The sequence below is a fragment of the Dreissena polymorpha genome, chromosome 9, assembly GCF_020536995.1.
Source record: "Dreissena polymorpha isolate Duluth1 chromosome 9, UMN_Dpol_1.0, whole genome shotgun sequence".
NCBI classification, from domain to species: domain Eukaryota; kingdom Metazoa; phylum Mollusca; class Bivalvia; order Myida; family Dreissenidae; genus Dreissena; species Dreissena polymorpha.
The window spans coordinates 6402115-6418099 of record NC_068363.1 but is presented as its reverse complement, the minus strand read 5'-3'; the positions used below and the strand labels follow the sequence as shown (position 1 = coordinate 6418099).

The 15985-nt window shown below is 38.4% G+C and overlaps 1 protein-coding gene across 7 annotated transcripts in view; it reads left to right on the top strand.

Moving 5' to 3' along the window:
* LOC127845494 (transcription factor E2F5-like) overlaps positions 1–14838 on the top strand; it is a 43671-nt gene extending 28833 nt beyond the window's left edge. Inside the window, exons 6-8 of one of the 7 annotated variants that reach the window (XM_052376448.1) lie at positions 3062–3272; positions 10243–10290; positions 10992–14838. In XM_052376448.1, coding sequence (XP_052232408.1) covers positions 3062–3272; positions 10243–10290; positions 10992–11107 — 375 coding nt within the window. In that variant the 3' untranslated portion in view covers positions 11108–14838. Of the gene's footprint in view, positions 1–3061; positions 3273–10242; positions 10918–10991 lie in introns of those variants that run through there. The other 6 variants (XM_052376449.1, XM_052376445.1, XM_052376444.1 and 3 more) reach the window with 6 other exon arrangements.
* The last annotated feature ends 1147 nt before the right edge of the window (positions 14839–15985 follow it).

Genomic DNA, 15985 nt, shown 5'->3' with positions numbered 1-15985 from the left:
ATGAAACTGGCTTCACTTACACCCTGCCAAGCATACCAATGTATGAAACTGGCTTCACTTAAGCATACCAATGTATGAAACTGGCTTCACTTAAGCATACCAATGTATGAAACTGGTTTCACTTACACCTTGCCAAGCATACCAATGTATGAAACTGGCTTCACTTACACCTTGCCAAGCATACCAATGTATGATACTGGCTTCACTTGAGCATACCAATTGAAACTGGCTTCACTTACAACTTGCCAAGCATACCAATGTGTAAAACTGGCTTCACTTACACCTTGCCAAGCATACCAATGTATGAAACTGGCTTCACTTACACCTTGCCAAGCATACCAATGTATGAAACTGGCTTCACTTAAGCATACCAATGTATGAAACTGGCTTCACTTACACCTTGCCAAGCATACCAATGTATGAAACTGGCTTCACTTACACCTTGCCAAGCATACCAATGTATGAAACTGGCTTCACTTACACCTTGCCAAGCATACCAATGTATGAAACTGGCTTCACTTACACCTTGCCAAGCATACCAATGTATGAAACTGGCTTCACTTACACCTTGCCAATCATGCCAATGTATGAAACTGGCTTCACTTACACCTTGCAAAGCATACCAATGTATGAAACTGGCTTCACTTAAGCATACCAATGTATGAAACTGGCTTCACTTACACCTTGCCAAGCATACCAATGTATGAAACTGGCTTCACTTACACCTTGCCAAGCATACCAATGTATGAAACTGGCTTCACTAACACCTTGCCAAGCATACCAATGTATGAAACTGGCTTCACTTACACCTTTCCAAGCATACCAATGTATGAAACTGGCTTCACTTACACCTTGCCAAGCATACCAATGTATGAAACTGGCTTCACTTAAGCATACCAATGTTGGAAACTGGCTTCACTTAAGTATACTAATGTATGAAACTGGCTTAACTTACACCTTGCCAAGCATACCAATGTATGAAACTGGCTTCACTTACACATTGCCAAGCATACCAATGTATGAAACTGGCTTCGCTTAAGCATACCAAAGTATGAAACTGGCTTCACTTTCACCTTGCCAAGCATACCAATGTAAGAAACTGGCTTCACTTACACCTTGTCAAGCATACCAATGTATGAAACTGGCTTCACTTAAGCATACCAATGTATGACACTGGCTTCACTTACACCTTGCCAAGCATACCAATGTATGAAACTGGCTTCACTTACACCTTGCCAAGCATACCAATGTATGAAACTGGCTTCACTTACACCTTGCCAAGCATACCAATGTATGAAACTGGCTTCACTTACACCTTGCCAAGCATACCAATGTATGAAACTGGCTTCACTTACACCTTGCCAAGCATACCAATGTATGAAACTGGCTTCACTTACACCTTGCCAAGCATACCAATGTATGAAACTGGCTTCACTTACACCTTTCCAAGCATACCAATGTATGAAACTGGCTTCACTTATACCTTGCCAAGCATACCAATGTATGAAACTGGCTTCACTTACACCTTGCAAATCATACCAATGTATGAAACTGGCTTCACTTACACCTTGCCAAGCATACCAAATTATGAAAATGGCTTCACTTAAGCATACCAATGTATGAAACTGGCTTCACTTACACCTTGCCAAGCATACCAATGTGTGAAACTGGCTTCACTTACACCTTGCCAAGCATACCAATGTATGAAACTGGCTTCACTACACGTTGCCCGCTCAGATACACACCTTGACATTTTTGTAGTCCCTTAGAAAATCAAATTAAATCGATGATTTTTCTTACAAGATTCAAGTTTTAAAGTTTTAATATCCAACCCTACAATACTGATGAGAAGAAACTAGCATAAAACTTGAACAGACCAAGTATTTAGCAGATTGTTCTGGTTTTATGCTGGTTGCATAAATCCTTATTTATTGTGCTTCTGAGGTAGAAAGGGTTTTTCAAATGCTAAAAGCACATTTTATACAATACTGTTCATAGAATATTACAAGCTATACTTATCGCCATTGTCAGGATTTGGTTTATGTAAATGCTTAAAATATTCATATAACTGCTTCTACTACAGATCAAGGTCACTATTGCTTAAAGTTAGTGTTTAGAATCAGTATGATAAATCCAACAAAAACACATATTTTTCTTTCCTGTTTTATAAACGTTTCGGCTTACGCCTTCATCAGGATAATACAAATAATAACAGAAAGCGGATGTTACGTCATTGACTTAACGAACATTAAAATGCGGGAAAATGTATGTCAATAAAATGAACGTTAATTAAATTAAGCTTAACTTTCTGATTCAAGAATACACAATTTCCTATAAAATTATATATAAAAAAAAAATTGTTTAGAATCAGCACACTACATATTAAATTTAAATCAGATAACTAAATAAAGAGAACAGTTTCAGTTGATAACTTTACTTTGGAGGGATGTGTAAACATGGAAATTATTAGTGTTGATAGCTGACCTTGACACACATCATAGGATTGCATCAAGAACTAGTCATGTTGAGGTCAAGGTCAATATTGCACTGACATTTTGTGTGTAGTTTGCATTCATTTAGACCTAGCTTTAGATTGTATTTTCGACCTGTTGAATATATGTTAAGGTCTCTGTTGCAAAAAATAGAAAATCAGTTTCTGCTCAAAAGATTTTTTTGGATGGTGATATGCTAAATTGTGTGAGCAGGTTGCTTACTTACACATAACTTACATTTCATATTTATAATTTTAATTGAATAGGATAATTATGTTTAACAGTGAAGACCTGTTTTCATGGCTTTAGCATGTATCTTACTGTATCCATAATTTTCTGAATAAGCATTTCTACAAGAAATTGATGCATCCATAAGAGACCAATGTTACCCAGACCTTTTAAAGGACATATGTTGTGACATGTTTGTAATATTGTCAAATTTTATCTGAAAAAGATAACCAAGTAATATTAATTGTAATATTTGGGATCTTGTAATTGCATTGAGCATTATTGTTGCTGGTACATTATGCTAACACAACACACAGGAAGTTGCATTATTTAATTTTCAGAACACTCGTTCTCCAGTGAAGTCTCCACTGCGGCCGTCACAACCGACAGCCGTGCCCAGTGAGCGAATGTCTACTCGTTCATCACCGCGGAAACAGGCCCCCTCAGCCCCACCACCCTCCACGTCCCTGGGTCTGCCCACTGGCATGGAGACAGGGCTGCCTAGTGACATGCTCTTCCAGAAAACTGATCTCGGTGGGTTCAGCTACTGTGGTGAGCTCCCAATTAGTTATAGGTCAAGTCCAAAATAGAACAGCTCATATTCCTGGTCTGTTATTTTTCCAGTCATTTGGGCTGATCATAAGTGCTATGTCTAGTCTGTAGTTTGCCAAATACAGACAATACTTAGTTGGCAGTTGGCCAAACAAGTGCAAGGCTTTGTCTTAAGTTGACCAAATAAGTTCAAGGCTTTGTCTGTAGTTGGCCAAATAAGTGCAAGGTTTAGTCTGTAGTTAGCGAAACAAGTGCAAGGCTTTGTCTTAAGTTGGCCAAATAAGCGCAGGGTTTTGCCTGTATTTGGCCAAATAAGTGCAAGGCTTAGTCTTTAATTGGCAAAATAAGTGCAGGGTGTAGTCTGTAGTTGGCCAAATAAGTGCAGGGCTTAGTCTTTAGTCGGGGAAATGATTGCTAGGCTTAGTTCTGTAGTTGTCCAAATTAGTGCAAGGCTTAGTTATGTAGTTTGCCAATTAAGTGCAAGGCTTAGTCTGCAGTTGGCAAATAAGTGCAGGGCTTTTTCTGTAGTTGGCCAAATAAGTGCAGGGCTTTTTCTGTAGTTGGCCAAATAAGTGCAAGGCTTAGTCTGCAGTTGGCCAAATAGGTGCAGGGCTTAGTCTGTAGTTGGCAAATAAGTGCAGGACTTAGTCTGTAGTTGGCAAATAAGTGCAGGGCTTTTTCTGCAGTTGGCCAAATAAGTGCAAGGCTTAGTCTGCAGTTGGAAAATAAGTGCAGGGCTTAGTATGTAGTTGGCAAATAAGTGCAGGACTTAGTCTGTAGTTGGCAAATAAGTGCAGGGCTTAGTCTGTAGTTGGCAAATAAGTGCAGGACTTAGTCTGTAGTCGGGGAAATGATTGCTAGGCTTAGTTCTGTAGTTGTCCAAAGTAGTCGGGGAAATGATTGCTAGGCTTAGTTCTGTAGTTGTCCAAATTAGTGCAATGCTTAGTTATGTAGTTTGCCAATTAAGTGCAAGGCTTAGTCTGCAGTTGGCAAATAAGTGCAGGGCTTTTTCTGTAGTTGGCCAAATAAGTGCAGGGCTTTTTCTGTAGTTGGCCAAATAAGTGCAAGGCTTAGACTGCAGTTGGCCAAATAGGTGCAGGGCTTAGTCTGTAGTTGGCAAATAAGTGCAGGGCTTAGTCTGTAGTTGGCAAATAAGTGCAGGGCTTTTTCTGCAGTTGGCCAAATAAGTGCAAGGCTTAGTCTGCAGTTGGAAAATAAGTGCAGGGCTTAGTATGTAGTTGGCAAATAAGTGCAGGACTTAGTCTGTAGTTGGCAAATAAGTGCAGGGCTTAGTCTGTAGTTGGCAAATAAGTGCAGGACTTAGTTCTGTAGTTGGCCAAATAAGTGCAGGGCTTAGTCTGTAGTTGGCAAATAAGTGCAGGGCTTAGTTATGTAGTTGGCCAAATTAGTGCAAGGCTTAGTTATGTAGTTTGCTAATTAAGTGCAAGGCTGAGTCTGTATTTGGCCAAATAAGTGCAGGGCTTTGTCTGTAGTTGGCCAAATAAGTGCAGGGCTTAGTTCCGTGGTTTGCCAATATAGTGCAAGGCTTAATCTATAGTTGGCCAAATGAGTGCAAGGCTTAGTTCTGTAGTTTGCCAAATAAGCCTATGTTTTCAAATCAGCAATTTTGGTAAAAAAAATATATTTAATCTGTTTTCTTTATGTAACCCATTAAATGCCCAAAATGAATAGATTTCTGGCATAATGCAGTAACTTTGGCTTATTAATTATTTTTTTTAGCCAGAATTCCCTGAAGTAGAATGCTGTTGATCTTTTAATATTAATTATGCCCCCCTTCGAAGAAGAGGGGGTATATTGCTTTGCACATGTCTGTCAGTCGGTCCGTCCACCAGGTGGTTTCCGGATGATACCTCAAGAACGCTTGGGGCTAGGATCATGAAACTTCATAGGTACATTGATCATGACTTGCAGATGACCCCTATTGATTTTGAGGTCACTAGGTCAAAGGTCAAGGTCACGGTGACCCGCCGAAATAGTAAAATGATTTCCGGATGGTAACTCAAGAACGCATACACCTAGGATCATGAAACTTCATGGGTAGATTGATCATGACTCGCAGATGACTCCTATTGATTTTGAGGTCACTAGGTCAAAGGTCAAGGTCACGGTGACCCGAAATAGTAAAATGGTTTCCGGATGATAACTCAAGAACGCATATGCCTAGGATCATGAAACTTCATGGGTAGATTGATCATGACTGGCAGATGACCCCTATTGATTTTTAGGTCACAAGGTCAAAGGTCAAGGTCACAGTGACTCGAAATAGTAAAATGGTTTTTGGATGATAACTCAAGAATGCAAATGCCTAGGATCATGAAACTTCATAGGTAGATTGATCATGACTCGCAGATGACCCCTATTGATTTTGAGGTCACAAGGTCAAAGGTCAAGGTCACGGTGACCCTGAAATAATAAAATTATTTTCGGATGATAACTCAAGAACGCTTTTGCCTAGGATCATGACACTTCATAGGTACATTGATCGTGACTCGCAGATGACCCCTATTGATTTTCAGGTCACTAGGTCAAAGGTCAAGGTCACAGTGACAAAAAACGTATTCACACAATGGCTGCCACTACAACGGACAGCTCATATGGGGGGGCATGCATGTTTTACAAACAGCCCTTGTTGTATTTCAAATAATTGAAGTGAGTATTCTATTACAAGTGAGTAGACAATGTTGAACAAAACTTTCCTTATAGTCACGTAAGTGAAAGTAACATGTATTTGCAATTTGTATGCCCCTCTTTGAAGAAGGAAGCATTTTTCAGTGTGAAATTTCGTGTCTCTTCCATAACTTTGCCATATATTGACCTTTAACAGCTTGAACATTCCTGTCTCATTCATAACTTTGGCATGTATAGATGATTTTTACATTTTCTTGGCACAAATGCAATCCATCATAAGATGACGTGTCACATGCAACACTAATATCGCCACATCAAAGGAAGCACAGAGTTCAGACTTCAAATTGTCCATGAAACAGGTTGTCTGCACTGTTACTTTGTCATTGATCATGCTATTTTTAGCTCAGCGGTTTTGGGGGAAAAAATGAGGTATTGTCATAGCCAGCTCATTGTGTCGAGCTAAAACCTTAACATTGGCTCTAAAATCAAAGTTCTTCCACTGACAACTTTGAAACTTCATATGTAGCTGCACCTTGATGAGTTCTACACGCCACACCCATTTTGGGGTTACTTGGTCAAAGGTGATGGTCACTGTGACCTCAAATACATATTAAAAAATTCTGACAAGCTTTCATTTATTCAAAACTGCACCCGCAGCCGAGCGTTTGCACCCGCTACGCAGTGCTCTTGTTAAATTAACTTACATCTCATGACCACCATGAGCAGACAGCATCTTATGTGTTAAATCTATCTTCCTGCCTCAAAGGTCAAGGTCACACTAAGGGTCAAAGCTTAAATATGGCCTTACACAGCATATTTGGGCTGTAACTATATCATTTATCAGCAATTTCAAGATAACTTTCCACAATTGACTATCATGAGAAGACCCAAAAGTCAAGATTGCACTTAAAAGTCAAACGTTAAATTTGGCCATATAGCTTCTTTTGACATGAGGGGAGTTTTGGAAGTTGGAATGCGGGAGATCTATGCTTTATGGACACATGTCTTGTTAAAAAATCATAATTCATCAACATTTTACGCTTTTTCTTTAAAGAAACATCCTCCGACTATATAAAAAATGGAATTTAATGGAATGTTTACTGGTATATGAATAATTGTGACTTGCTAGCTATGCCCATTTATTTATGTAACACACCGGTAATGGAGGCAAGAATGTTTAAGAAATATGCATGGCAGATAATACAGGAAAACAGCAAGTGAATGATGTAAACATTTGACCCACGTCATGGGAAAAATTAAAATGGGTCTAATGCAATATCTTGCCAGCTTCGCTCCTGACCAGCCTGTGTATTTACACAGTCTAGGGAGGAGCTACCCTGTCAGCCAAGAAGACTCTAACCCCTGAGTGTTCTTATGGCGGGGAGTCAAGCTCCTGATCAGTCTGCGCAGATGGGCAGGCTGGTCTGGAACTTTGCTGGTCACATATGGCATAAGACCCATTTTGGCTTGACACTACTCCATATGTTACTGTAGAGTAGATACTGGATATTTTGTTCAGGCTAAGGTTGCTTAGTTATGTCATAATGTGTTGTTGCTGACACTGAGATGTTAGGTTGACACTTGTATGGCTGTTTAGATGGAGTGGTTATGTATTGTTGCTGACACTGAGATGTTAGGTTGACACTTGTATGGTTGTTTTAGATGGAGTGGTTATGTGTTGTTGCTGACACTGAGATGTTAGGTTAACACTTGTATGGCTGTTTTAGACGGAGTGGTTATGTGTTGTTGCTGACACTGAGATGTTAGGTTGACACTTGTATGGCTGTTTTAGACGGAGTGGTTATGTGTTATTGCTGACACTGAGATGTTAGGTTGACACTTGTATGGCTGTTTTAGACGGAGTGGTTATGTGTTATTGCTGACACTGAGATGTTAGATTGACACTTGTATGGCTGTTTAGATGGAGTGGTTATGTGTTGTTGCTGACACTGAGATGTTAGGTTGATACTTGTATGGTTGTTTTAGATGGAGTGGTTATGTATTGTTGCTGACACTGAGATGTTAGGTTGACACTTGTATGGTTGTTTTAGATGGAGTGGTTATGTGTTGTTGCTGACACTGAGATGTTAGGTTAACACTTGTATGGCTGTTTTAGACGGAGTGGTTATGTGTTGTTGCTGACACTGAGATGTTAGGTTGACACTTGTATGGCTGTTTTAGACGGAGTGGTTATGTGTTATTGCTGACACTGAGATGTTAGGTTGACACTTGTATGGCTGTTTTAGACGGAGTGGTTATGTGTTATTGCTGACACTGAGATGTTAGATTGACACTTGTATGGCTGTTTAGATGGAGTGGTTATGTGTTGTTGCTGACACTGAGATGTTATGTTGACACTTGTATGGCTGTTTTAGATGGAGTGGTTATGTGTTGTTGCTGACACTGAGATGTTAGGTTGACACTTGTATGGCTGTTTTAGATGGAGTGGTTATGTGTTGTTGCTGACACTGAGATGTTAGGTTGACACTTGTATGGCTGTTTTAGATGGAGTGGTTATGTGTTGTTGCTGACACTGAGATGTTAGATTGACACTTGTATGGCTGTTTAGATGGAGTCGTTATGTGTTGTTGCTGACACTGAGATGTTAGGTTGACACTTGTATGGCTGTTTTAGACGGAGTGGTTATGTGTTGTTGCTTACACTGAGATGTTAGATTGACACTTGTATGGCTGTTTTAGACGGAGTGGTTATGTGTTGTTGCTGACACTGAAATGTTATTTTGACACTTGTATGGCTGTTTTAGATGGAGTGGTTATGTGTTGTTGCTGACACTGAGATGTTAGGTTGACGCTTGTATGGCTGTTTAGATGGAGTGGTTATGTGTTGTTGCTGACACTGAGATGTTAGATTGACACTTGTATGGCTGTTTTAGATGGAGTGGTTATGTGTTGTTGCTGACACTGAGATGTTAGATTGACACTTGTATGGCTGTTTTAGATGGAGTGGTTATGTGTTGTTGCTGACACTGAGATGTTATGTTGACACTTGTATGGCTATTTTAGACGGAGTGGTTATGTGTTGTTGCTGACACTGAAATGTTAGGTTGACACTTGTATGGCTGTTTTAGACAGAGTGGTTATGTGTTGTTGCTGACACTGAGATGTTAGATTGACATTCGATGGCTGTTTTAGATGGAGTGGTTATGTGTTGTTGCTGACACTGAGATGTGATGTTGACACTTGTATGGCTGTTCTAGATGGAGTGGTTATGTGTTGTTGCTGACACTGAGATGTTATGTTGACATTTGTATGGCTGTTTTAGATGGAGTGGTTATGTGTTGTTGCTGACACTGAGATGTTAGATTGACACTTGTATGGCTGTTTTAGATGGAGTGGTTATGTGTTGTTGCTGACACGGAGATGTTAGGTTGATACTTGTATGGTTGTTTTAGACGGAGTGGTTATGTGTTGTTGCTGACACTGAGATGTTATGTTGACACTTGTATGGCTGTTTTAGACGGAGTGGTTATGTGTGGTTGCTGACACTGAGATGTTATGTTGACACTTGTATGGCTGTTTTAGATGGAGTGGTTATGTGTTGTTGCTGACACTGAGATGTTAGATTGACATTCGATGGCTGTTTTAGATGGAGTGGTTATGTGTTGTTGCTGACACTGAGATGTTATGTTGACACTTGTATGGCTGTTCTAGATGGAGTGGTTATGTGTTGTTGCTGACACTGAGATGTTATGTTGACATTTGTATGGCTGTTTTAGATGGAGTGGTTATGTGTTGTTGCTGACACTGATATGTTAGATTGACACTTGTATGGCTGTTTTAGATGGAGTGGTTATGTGTTGTTGCTGACACTGAGATGTTAGGTTGATACTTGTATGGTTGTTTTAGACGGAGTGGTTATGTGTTGTTGCTGACACTGAGATGTTATGTTGACACTTGTATGGCTGTTTTAGATGGAGTGGTTATGTGTTGTTGCTGACACTGAGATGTTATGTTGACACTTGTATGGCTGTTTTAGATGGAGTGGTTATGTGTTGTTGCTGACACTGAGATGTTAGATTGACACTTGTATGGCTGTTTTAGATTGAGTGGTTATGTGTTGTTGCTGACACTGAGATGTTATGTTTACACTTGTATGGCTGTTTTAGATGGAGTGGTTATGTGTTGTTGCTGACACTGAGATGTTAGATTGACACTTGTATGGCTGTTTTAGACGGAGTGGTTATGTGTTGTTGCTGACACTGAAATGTTATGTTGACACTTGTATGGCTGTTTTAGATGGAGTGGTTATGTGTTGTTGCTGACACTGTGATGTTATGTTGACACTTGTATGGCTGTTTTAGATGGAGTTGATGAAAGTGACTTGATAGAGGAGCTCATGACATCAGAAGGTAGGTGCTTGGCATCAGAAGGTAGTTGCTTGACATCAGAAGGTAGGTGCTTGACATCAGAAGGTAGGTGCTTGACATCCGAAGGTAGGTGCTTGACATCAGAAGGTAGGTGCTTGACATCAGAAGGTAGGTGCTTGACATCAGAAGGTAGGTGCTTGACATCAGAAGGTAGGTGCTTGACATCAGAAGGTAGGTGTAACTTCTTAGTTTAAGCCTATTCATTTGAGCTCAATTGGATTGAGTCAAAGACTTATTGAAACGCAAAAGAGTCTGATTCCTAGATGTAAAGAACGTTTCCACAGTGGGGACTGTTGACCCCCCGGTCAATATGCAGACACCATATCCTCTACACATTGGTGATCTCAGGTAGTTGCTTATGTTAGATACTGTTGGTTCATAGAGGCTTATAATCTGTAATGTTTGTAACAAATACAAGTAATACCCTGACTTGGCTGAAATAATTGTAATTAATGCAAAACTCACCTACACAGAAGCTTAATCTTTTCTCTATCAGGTAATGCTTGAAGATGAATCTTAATAATTTTCCATTTATTGTTATTTGTTGGCAAATAGACAACAATTTGGAGTTATGAGGGAAAGAATTGAGCTGAGGTTGTAAGTATTGGTGGTTTAAACACCACATATCAGAATGAGATATTGCAAATTATATCTTTACGAAATGATACTGAATTGTTTTGCAGCTTTTGCTCCACTGTTACGCCTCAGTCCACCACCATCAGACCGGGACTACTATTTCAACCTGGATGACACAGAGGGACCTTGTGACCTGTTTGATGTGCCGCTACTTACCATGTGATGAACGCTTTCCTTTAGGCAGCATTTGTGGGTGAGGCAGAGGAATGGCTCTGAACTATTTAAAGAGGTTTCATTCGGTGGCTTCCAAGAACATTGAATACTTGTGTAGTGATGTCAAAGTGAGGTTTTCATATTTGTTACTAGTAGACTGCCATAATATGATATGTGTATATACCAGCATTTAAGTCGATGTTGTGAATGACATTATTACAATTGTGCTACTTGTTTGTTGAAAGGCCTCTGTAGAATATAAAGTAAATTATAATACAATTATTTAATACAATAATATAATTTTATTGTAGACAAAAATATAATTTTTAACGACTAAGTTACTATGTTAAGGTAAAAAAAAAAGGCACACAAACTTAAATGTGGACTTTCTTCAGTCCCCACATGACTGTCTCCAGCACGATGACATTGGCAGCTTTGAATTTGGTAGACAATTCTGTTGTGCAAACATAATTTGAGTATCATTTAATGATCATTTTAAGAGAATATTCATTGTTTTAGAATCACCAGTTTTGCATATTTCATTATCTTTGGACATTTTGTTTGTCTAATTGTTTAATATCATGATCACGTTAAGAGAATATTGATTGTTTTAGAATCACCAGTTTTGCATATTTCAATATTATTTACATTTTGTTTGGCTTCTTGTTGCATATCATGATCACAATATCAATGCATATGTCTTGTGTGTCAATGCCATGTCAACCACCGTGTGGTTTGTTCATACAGTATTGAGATATGTCCATCATTTAGGTTTTCAAATTGCCATATTTTATACATTGTGTGTTACAAATCCTGTGATGTCAGTTTTAAAAAAATGTTACGCATTTGTTACTGTATTTTGTTAATTTGTTTTGGGACCACTGTTTAATTGGAGCTTCAACTACTTGCGTCCTGAATACGATTGTATATAAGCCTCGTTCTGGGATAGTGCATGTGTGCAAAGTGTTGCCCCAGACCAGCCTAATGTTGCCAAATGCAAATCAGGGACAACACTTTCCGCTTTTATGAAATTTTTGTTTTAAGAAAGGCTTTTCTAAACAAAAATCCAGTCCAAGTAGAAAGTGTTTTCTCTGATTAGCCTGTACAGGCTTATCCGGGACGACACTCTCCACACATGCATTTAGGCCAGTTTTCGCATAGCATGATCCATGTGAAGATGACAATTGTTCATGATTAACAAACACCCTGTTATTATGTAAAATATAGTAGATTATTTATACTAGCAATTTTAGTTCAAGGAGGTTTTGTATGTCTTGTTTTCTTTAAAATGCAACCATTTCTGATGTAGATACACGTTGACAGAGAGTTTTTTATACAAACTGATCATTGTTGAAATACCTGTTGACACTTCAACACTGTTAACGTTGACCATAATTTTGAAAGCTGCTAAATATATTATAGACAGATACATCTGATAATAATGGTGATGTTTGCATGCATGTATTTATTCAGCTCAGATCTTTAATTATGGCATCACAATTTAATGTGTTAAGTCAAGCTAGAATATCATGGTAACACATCACATTAATAGTCATTCCATTGAGAAGCATTTGCCTTTGGTGCCAGCCACAAAAGGCCAGTTCTGTTGCGGGGCAATTTGATTTGGTCCTATGTTAGTGGTAATATCAAGGGTCAAGCATTTGGATGTCATAATGATAATTATCTTAAGCAAATACAACAGTTTCATTGTATAATTTCAAAATCTTTCTGTTTCAAGTAATCATTGAATATGTCAGTTTTGTTTTTTAGCTAGACTATTATATATGAAATATATATAGTGGAGCTATCCTACTCACCCCGGTGTGAACGTCTGCGTTAGGGTGCAAATGTTAAAGTTTTTGTACTACCCCAAATATTTTCTTTGTCCCTGGACATATTGCTTTCATATTTTGCATACTTGTTTACCAACATGACCCCAACCTATAAACTATAGCAGACAACTCTATCAAACATTTTGTCATTATTATGGCCCCTTTTCCACTTGGAATATGCAGCATATGTTAAAGTTTGCAGACTCCCCCAACTATTTTCAATGTCCCTTGACATATTGCTTTCATATTTTGCATACTTGTTTACCAACATGACCCCAACCTTCAAACAAGAGCAGACAACTCTATCAAGCATTTTGTCATAATTATGGCCCCTTTTTCACTTAGAATATGCAGCAAATGTTAACGTTTGTGTACTACCCCAACTAGTTTCAATGTCCCTTGACATATTGCTTTCATATTTGCATACTTGTTAACCATCATGACCCCAACCTATAAACAAGAGCAGACAACTGTATCAAGCATTTTGACATAATTATTGCCCCTTTAATACTTAGAATATGCATATTATTGATAATTCTATATTAAAGTTTGTGTACTACCCCAAATTATATTTCCTATATCCTTTGACATATTGCTTTTATATGTTGCATACTTGTTTACCAACATTACCCCAACTTATAAACAACAGCATACCACTGTATCAAGCATTGTTACATAATTATGGCCCCTTTTACACTTAGATAATTGAACATTTTGCTTAAATTGCCATAACTTCTTTATTTATGATCACATTTTATTATTACTTTGACAAAACAACACTTACCTGAATACCACAATGGATTCCACCAAAACAATACCCCAAGCCTCTACCCAGAACCCCCCCCCCCCCCCCCCCCCTCCCCCGAAAGAACCCCCCCCAACCAACCCAATTTTTTTTTCCTTTTTTTATTTTTGAAAGATCTTCTAATAAATGACCCTACCCCACATTATACCTCCTCTAAACCCCCCCCCCCCCAAAAAAAAATTTCCTTTTTTTATTTTTGAAAGATCACTAATAAATTATTGAATATGAACAATTTACCCATGATGACTTACGTTATAATGTCAAGCACACAAATAGTCGAGCGCGCTGTCCTCTGAAAGCTCTTGTTTATTTATCAACTAAAAGGCAAAGAATGCTTTCATGTTTTATCAGAGCTATTTAATTCACAGCAGAGAGTTTACATGGAAATTTTGAAATTCTTAGAACTTAATATCCCCTTGTTTACAAAAGTGAATACTGAAACATCTCTGTAAACAGCCCTGCAAAAACTGTGCCTATGCGATTGTGTTCAAAGCCAGATAGCATCTGGTTGTATAACTGCCCTTATTTATCAAATTTCTTCACTGGTGCCTGTTCTATACAGGGTGATTGTGTAGCACTTGTAGCAGATCATTATTTTGCAGTGAGTGCTAAATATGAGGCTCTTTCCCAGAAAACTGGGATTAATGCAGGTGTGTAAAGTTTCATCCAGATTAGTCTCTGCAGTCCACACTTTCTGCTTTTTTGGAATTTTTCGTTTAAAGGATGTCTCTTCTAAACAAAAAACCAGTGTTGGTGGAAAGTGTTGTCCCTGATATAGGCACATGCATTTAACCAAGTTTGTCCAGGACGTGGCTCATACAGGTATGTTAAATTGATCATTAATATTGAAATAATAATAATCACCACCAGTGCATGGAAATTATCCCTTGTATTGTTATGTTGGTTGTGTACTCAACACAACCATCTATAATTACTTGATTCACATTATTTAAGTTCATGATAGGATAGTGAAAGTCCTTAGCTAGAACTGTAGCATGTAGAACTTGTTTTTCTCTGTTGACTGAATGTTGTTACTAGCTGTGTTAACTCTATATCCAACTTAGAAGAGATTTGTCTTGGACAAAACCAAGAAAGCTATAACAAGTGTTGTTGTTTTTCATAGCTCTTCATGTTTTCAGTAACTTGTCCATCTCAATCCTAAAAGGTTATGCAGCATAACCTTTCCATCTATTTCTAGCAAGTGTCCTTGACCTTTACCCAACTGGCCCTAATTCAACCCTATGCTAGAAATGCAAGTCAGCTGAAGATGCGAGTTGTTGCTCGCAAACGCTTGTCTTTATTTCCAAACTATAAAAAGTACAATACAGGAAAAAATTCTGCTAAATTGCAACTCAGATTTATGAAACTTGGTCTGTTACCCTATAAATATTTGTAAATTATCAATTCAATACTGTTATTAGAAATAGTGATATGCAGACGTTGCATGTTTACCTTAACCCATTACCAAGTACCAAAAGGGAGCATAATAAGGTGTGAAATGTTCATTGAAGATCTGTTGTTACTTTGTACTTTGATGCAATCCATAGCCTGAATTTCTCTTGCAGGCAAACCTGTGACTGAATTATTGTGGTACATTTTTTAGGGCCAGCTTTCTCATTAGAGTGCTTGACCACAAATTCTACGACTGCTGGTTCATTTCCAGATATTGGGGATATGTCATGAAATTATTTGTACGATCCGTTATTGGATAAGTATTTGAACTTGGTACTGGTAAAACTACTTGCACAGGAGAGGATGGCCCTTTAACGCCCACCTGTGGAATGCTGATACATGTAGTCTTTTAACCATGTGAACCCGGGACAATGGCAAGTTTTGACCCAAATGGCATCATTAGAAAAAATCTTTGTAGAAATCCTCTGTATGATCTTACATATACCCAACATTTAACTGAGTGTTTTGAATGAGAACATTTTTTAAGTTGTCATTTTCAAAATCTAATTTTAGCCCCGGTGACCTATATCCATGTAGCAGTGCACAGGAACTCTTACAACTTTGAAGGAGTCATGTGAATGTCAGTTTAAATCTGTCCGGAGTTTCCGGATGTGATGAAGAATACGTACAACACAAGACCAACAAAAGTCCATCCCAAGAGCTTACCCTGTGCACACATTTTATGCCTGAGTGAGCTTAAAATGGGCCATCAAGGCTCGACATTAATTTTACCAATCAGTAAAAAATTGGGAGGACCAGTGAAACTAGAAATTTGGTTGATCGATTGGACCAGTGAAAA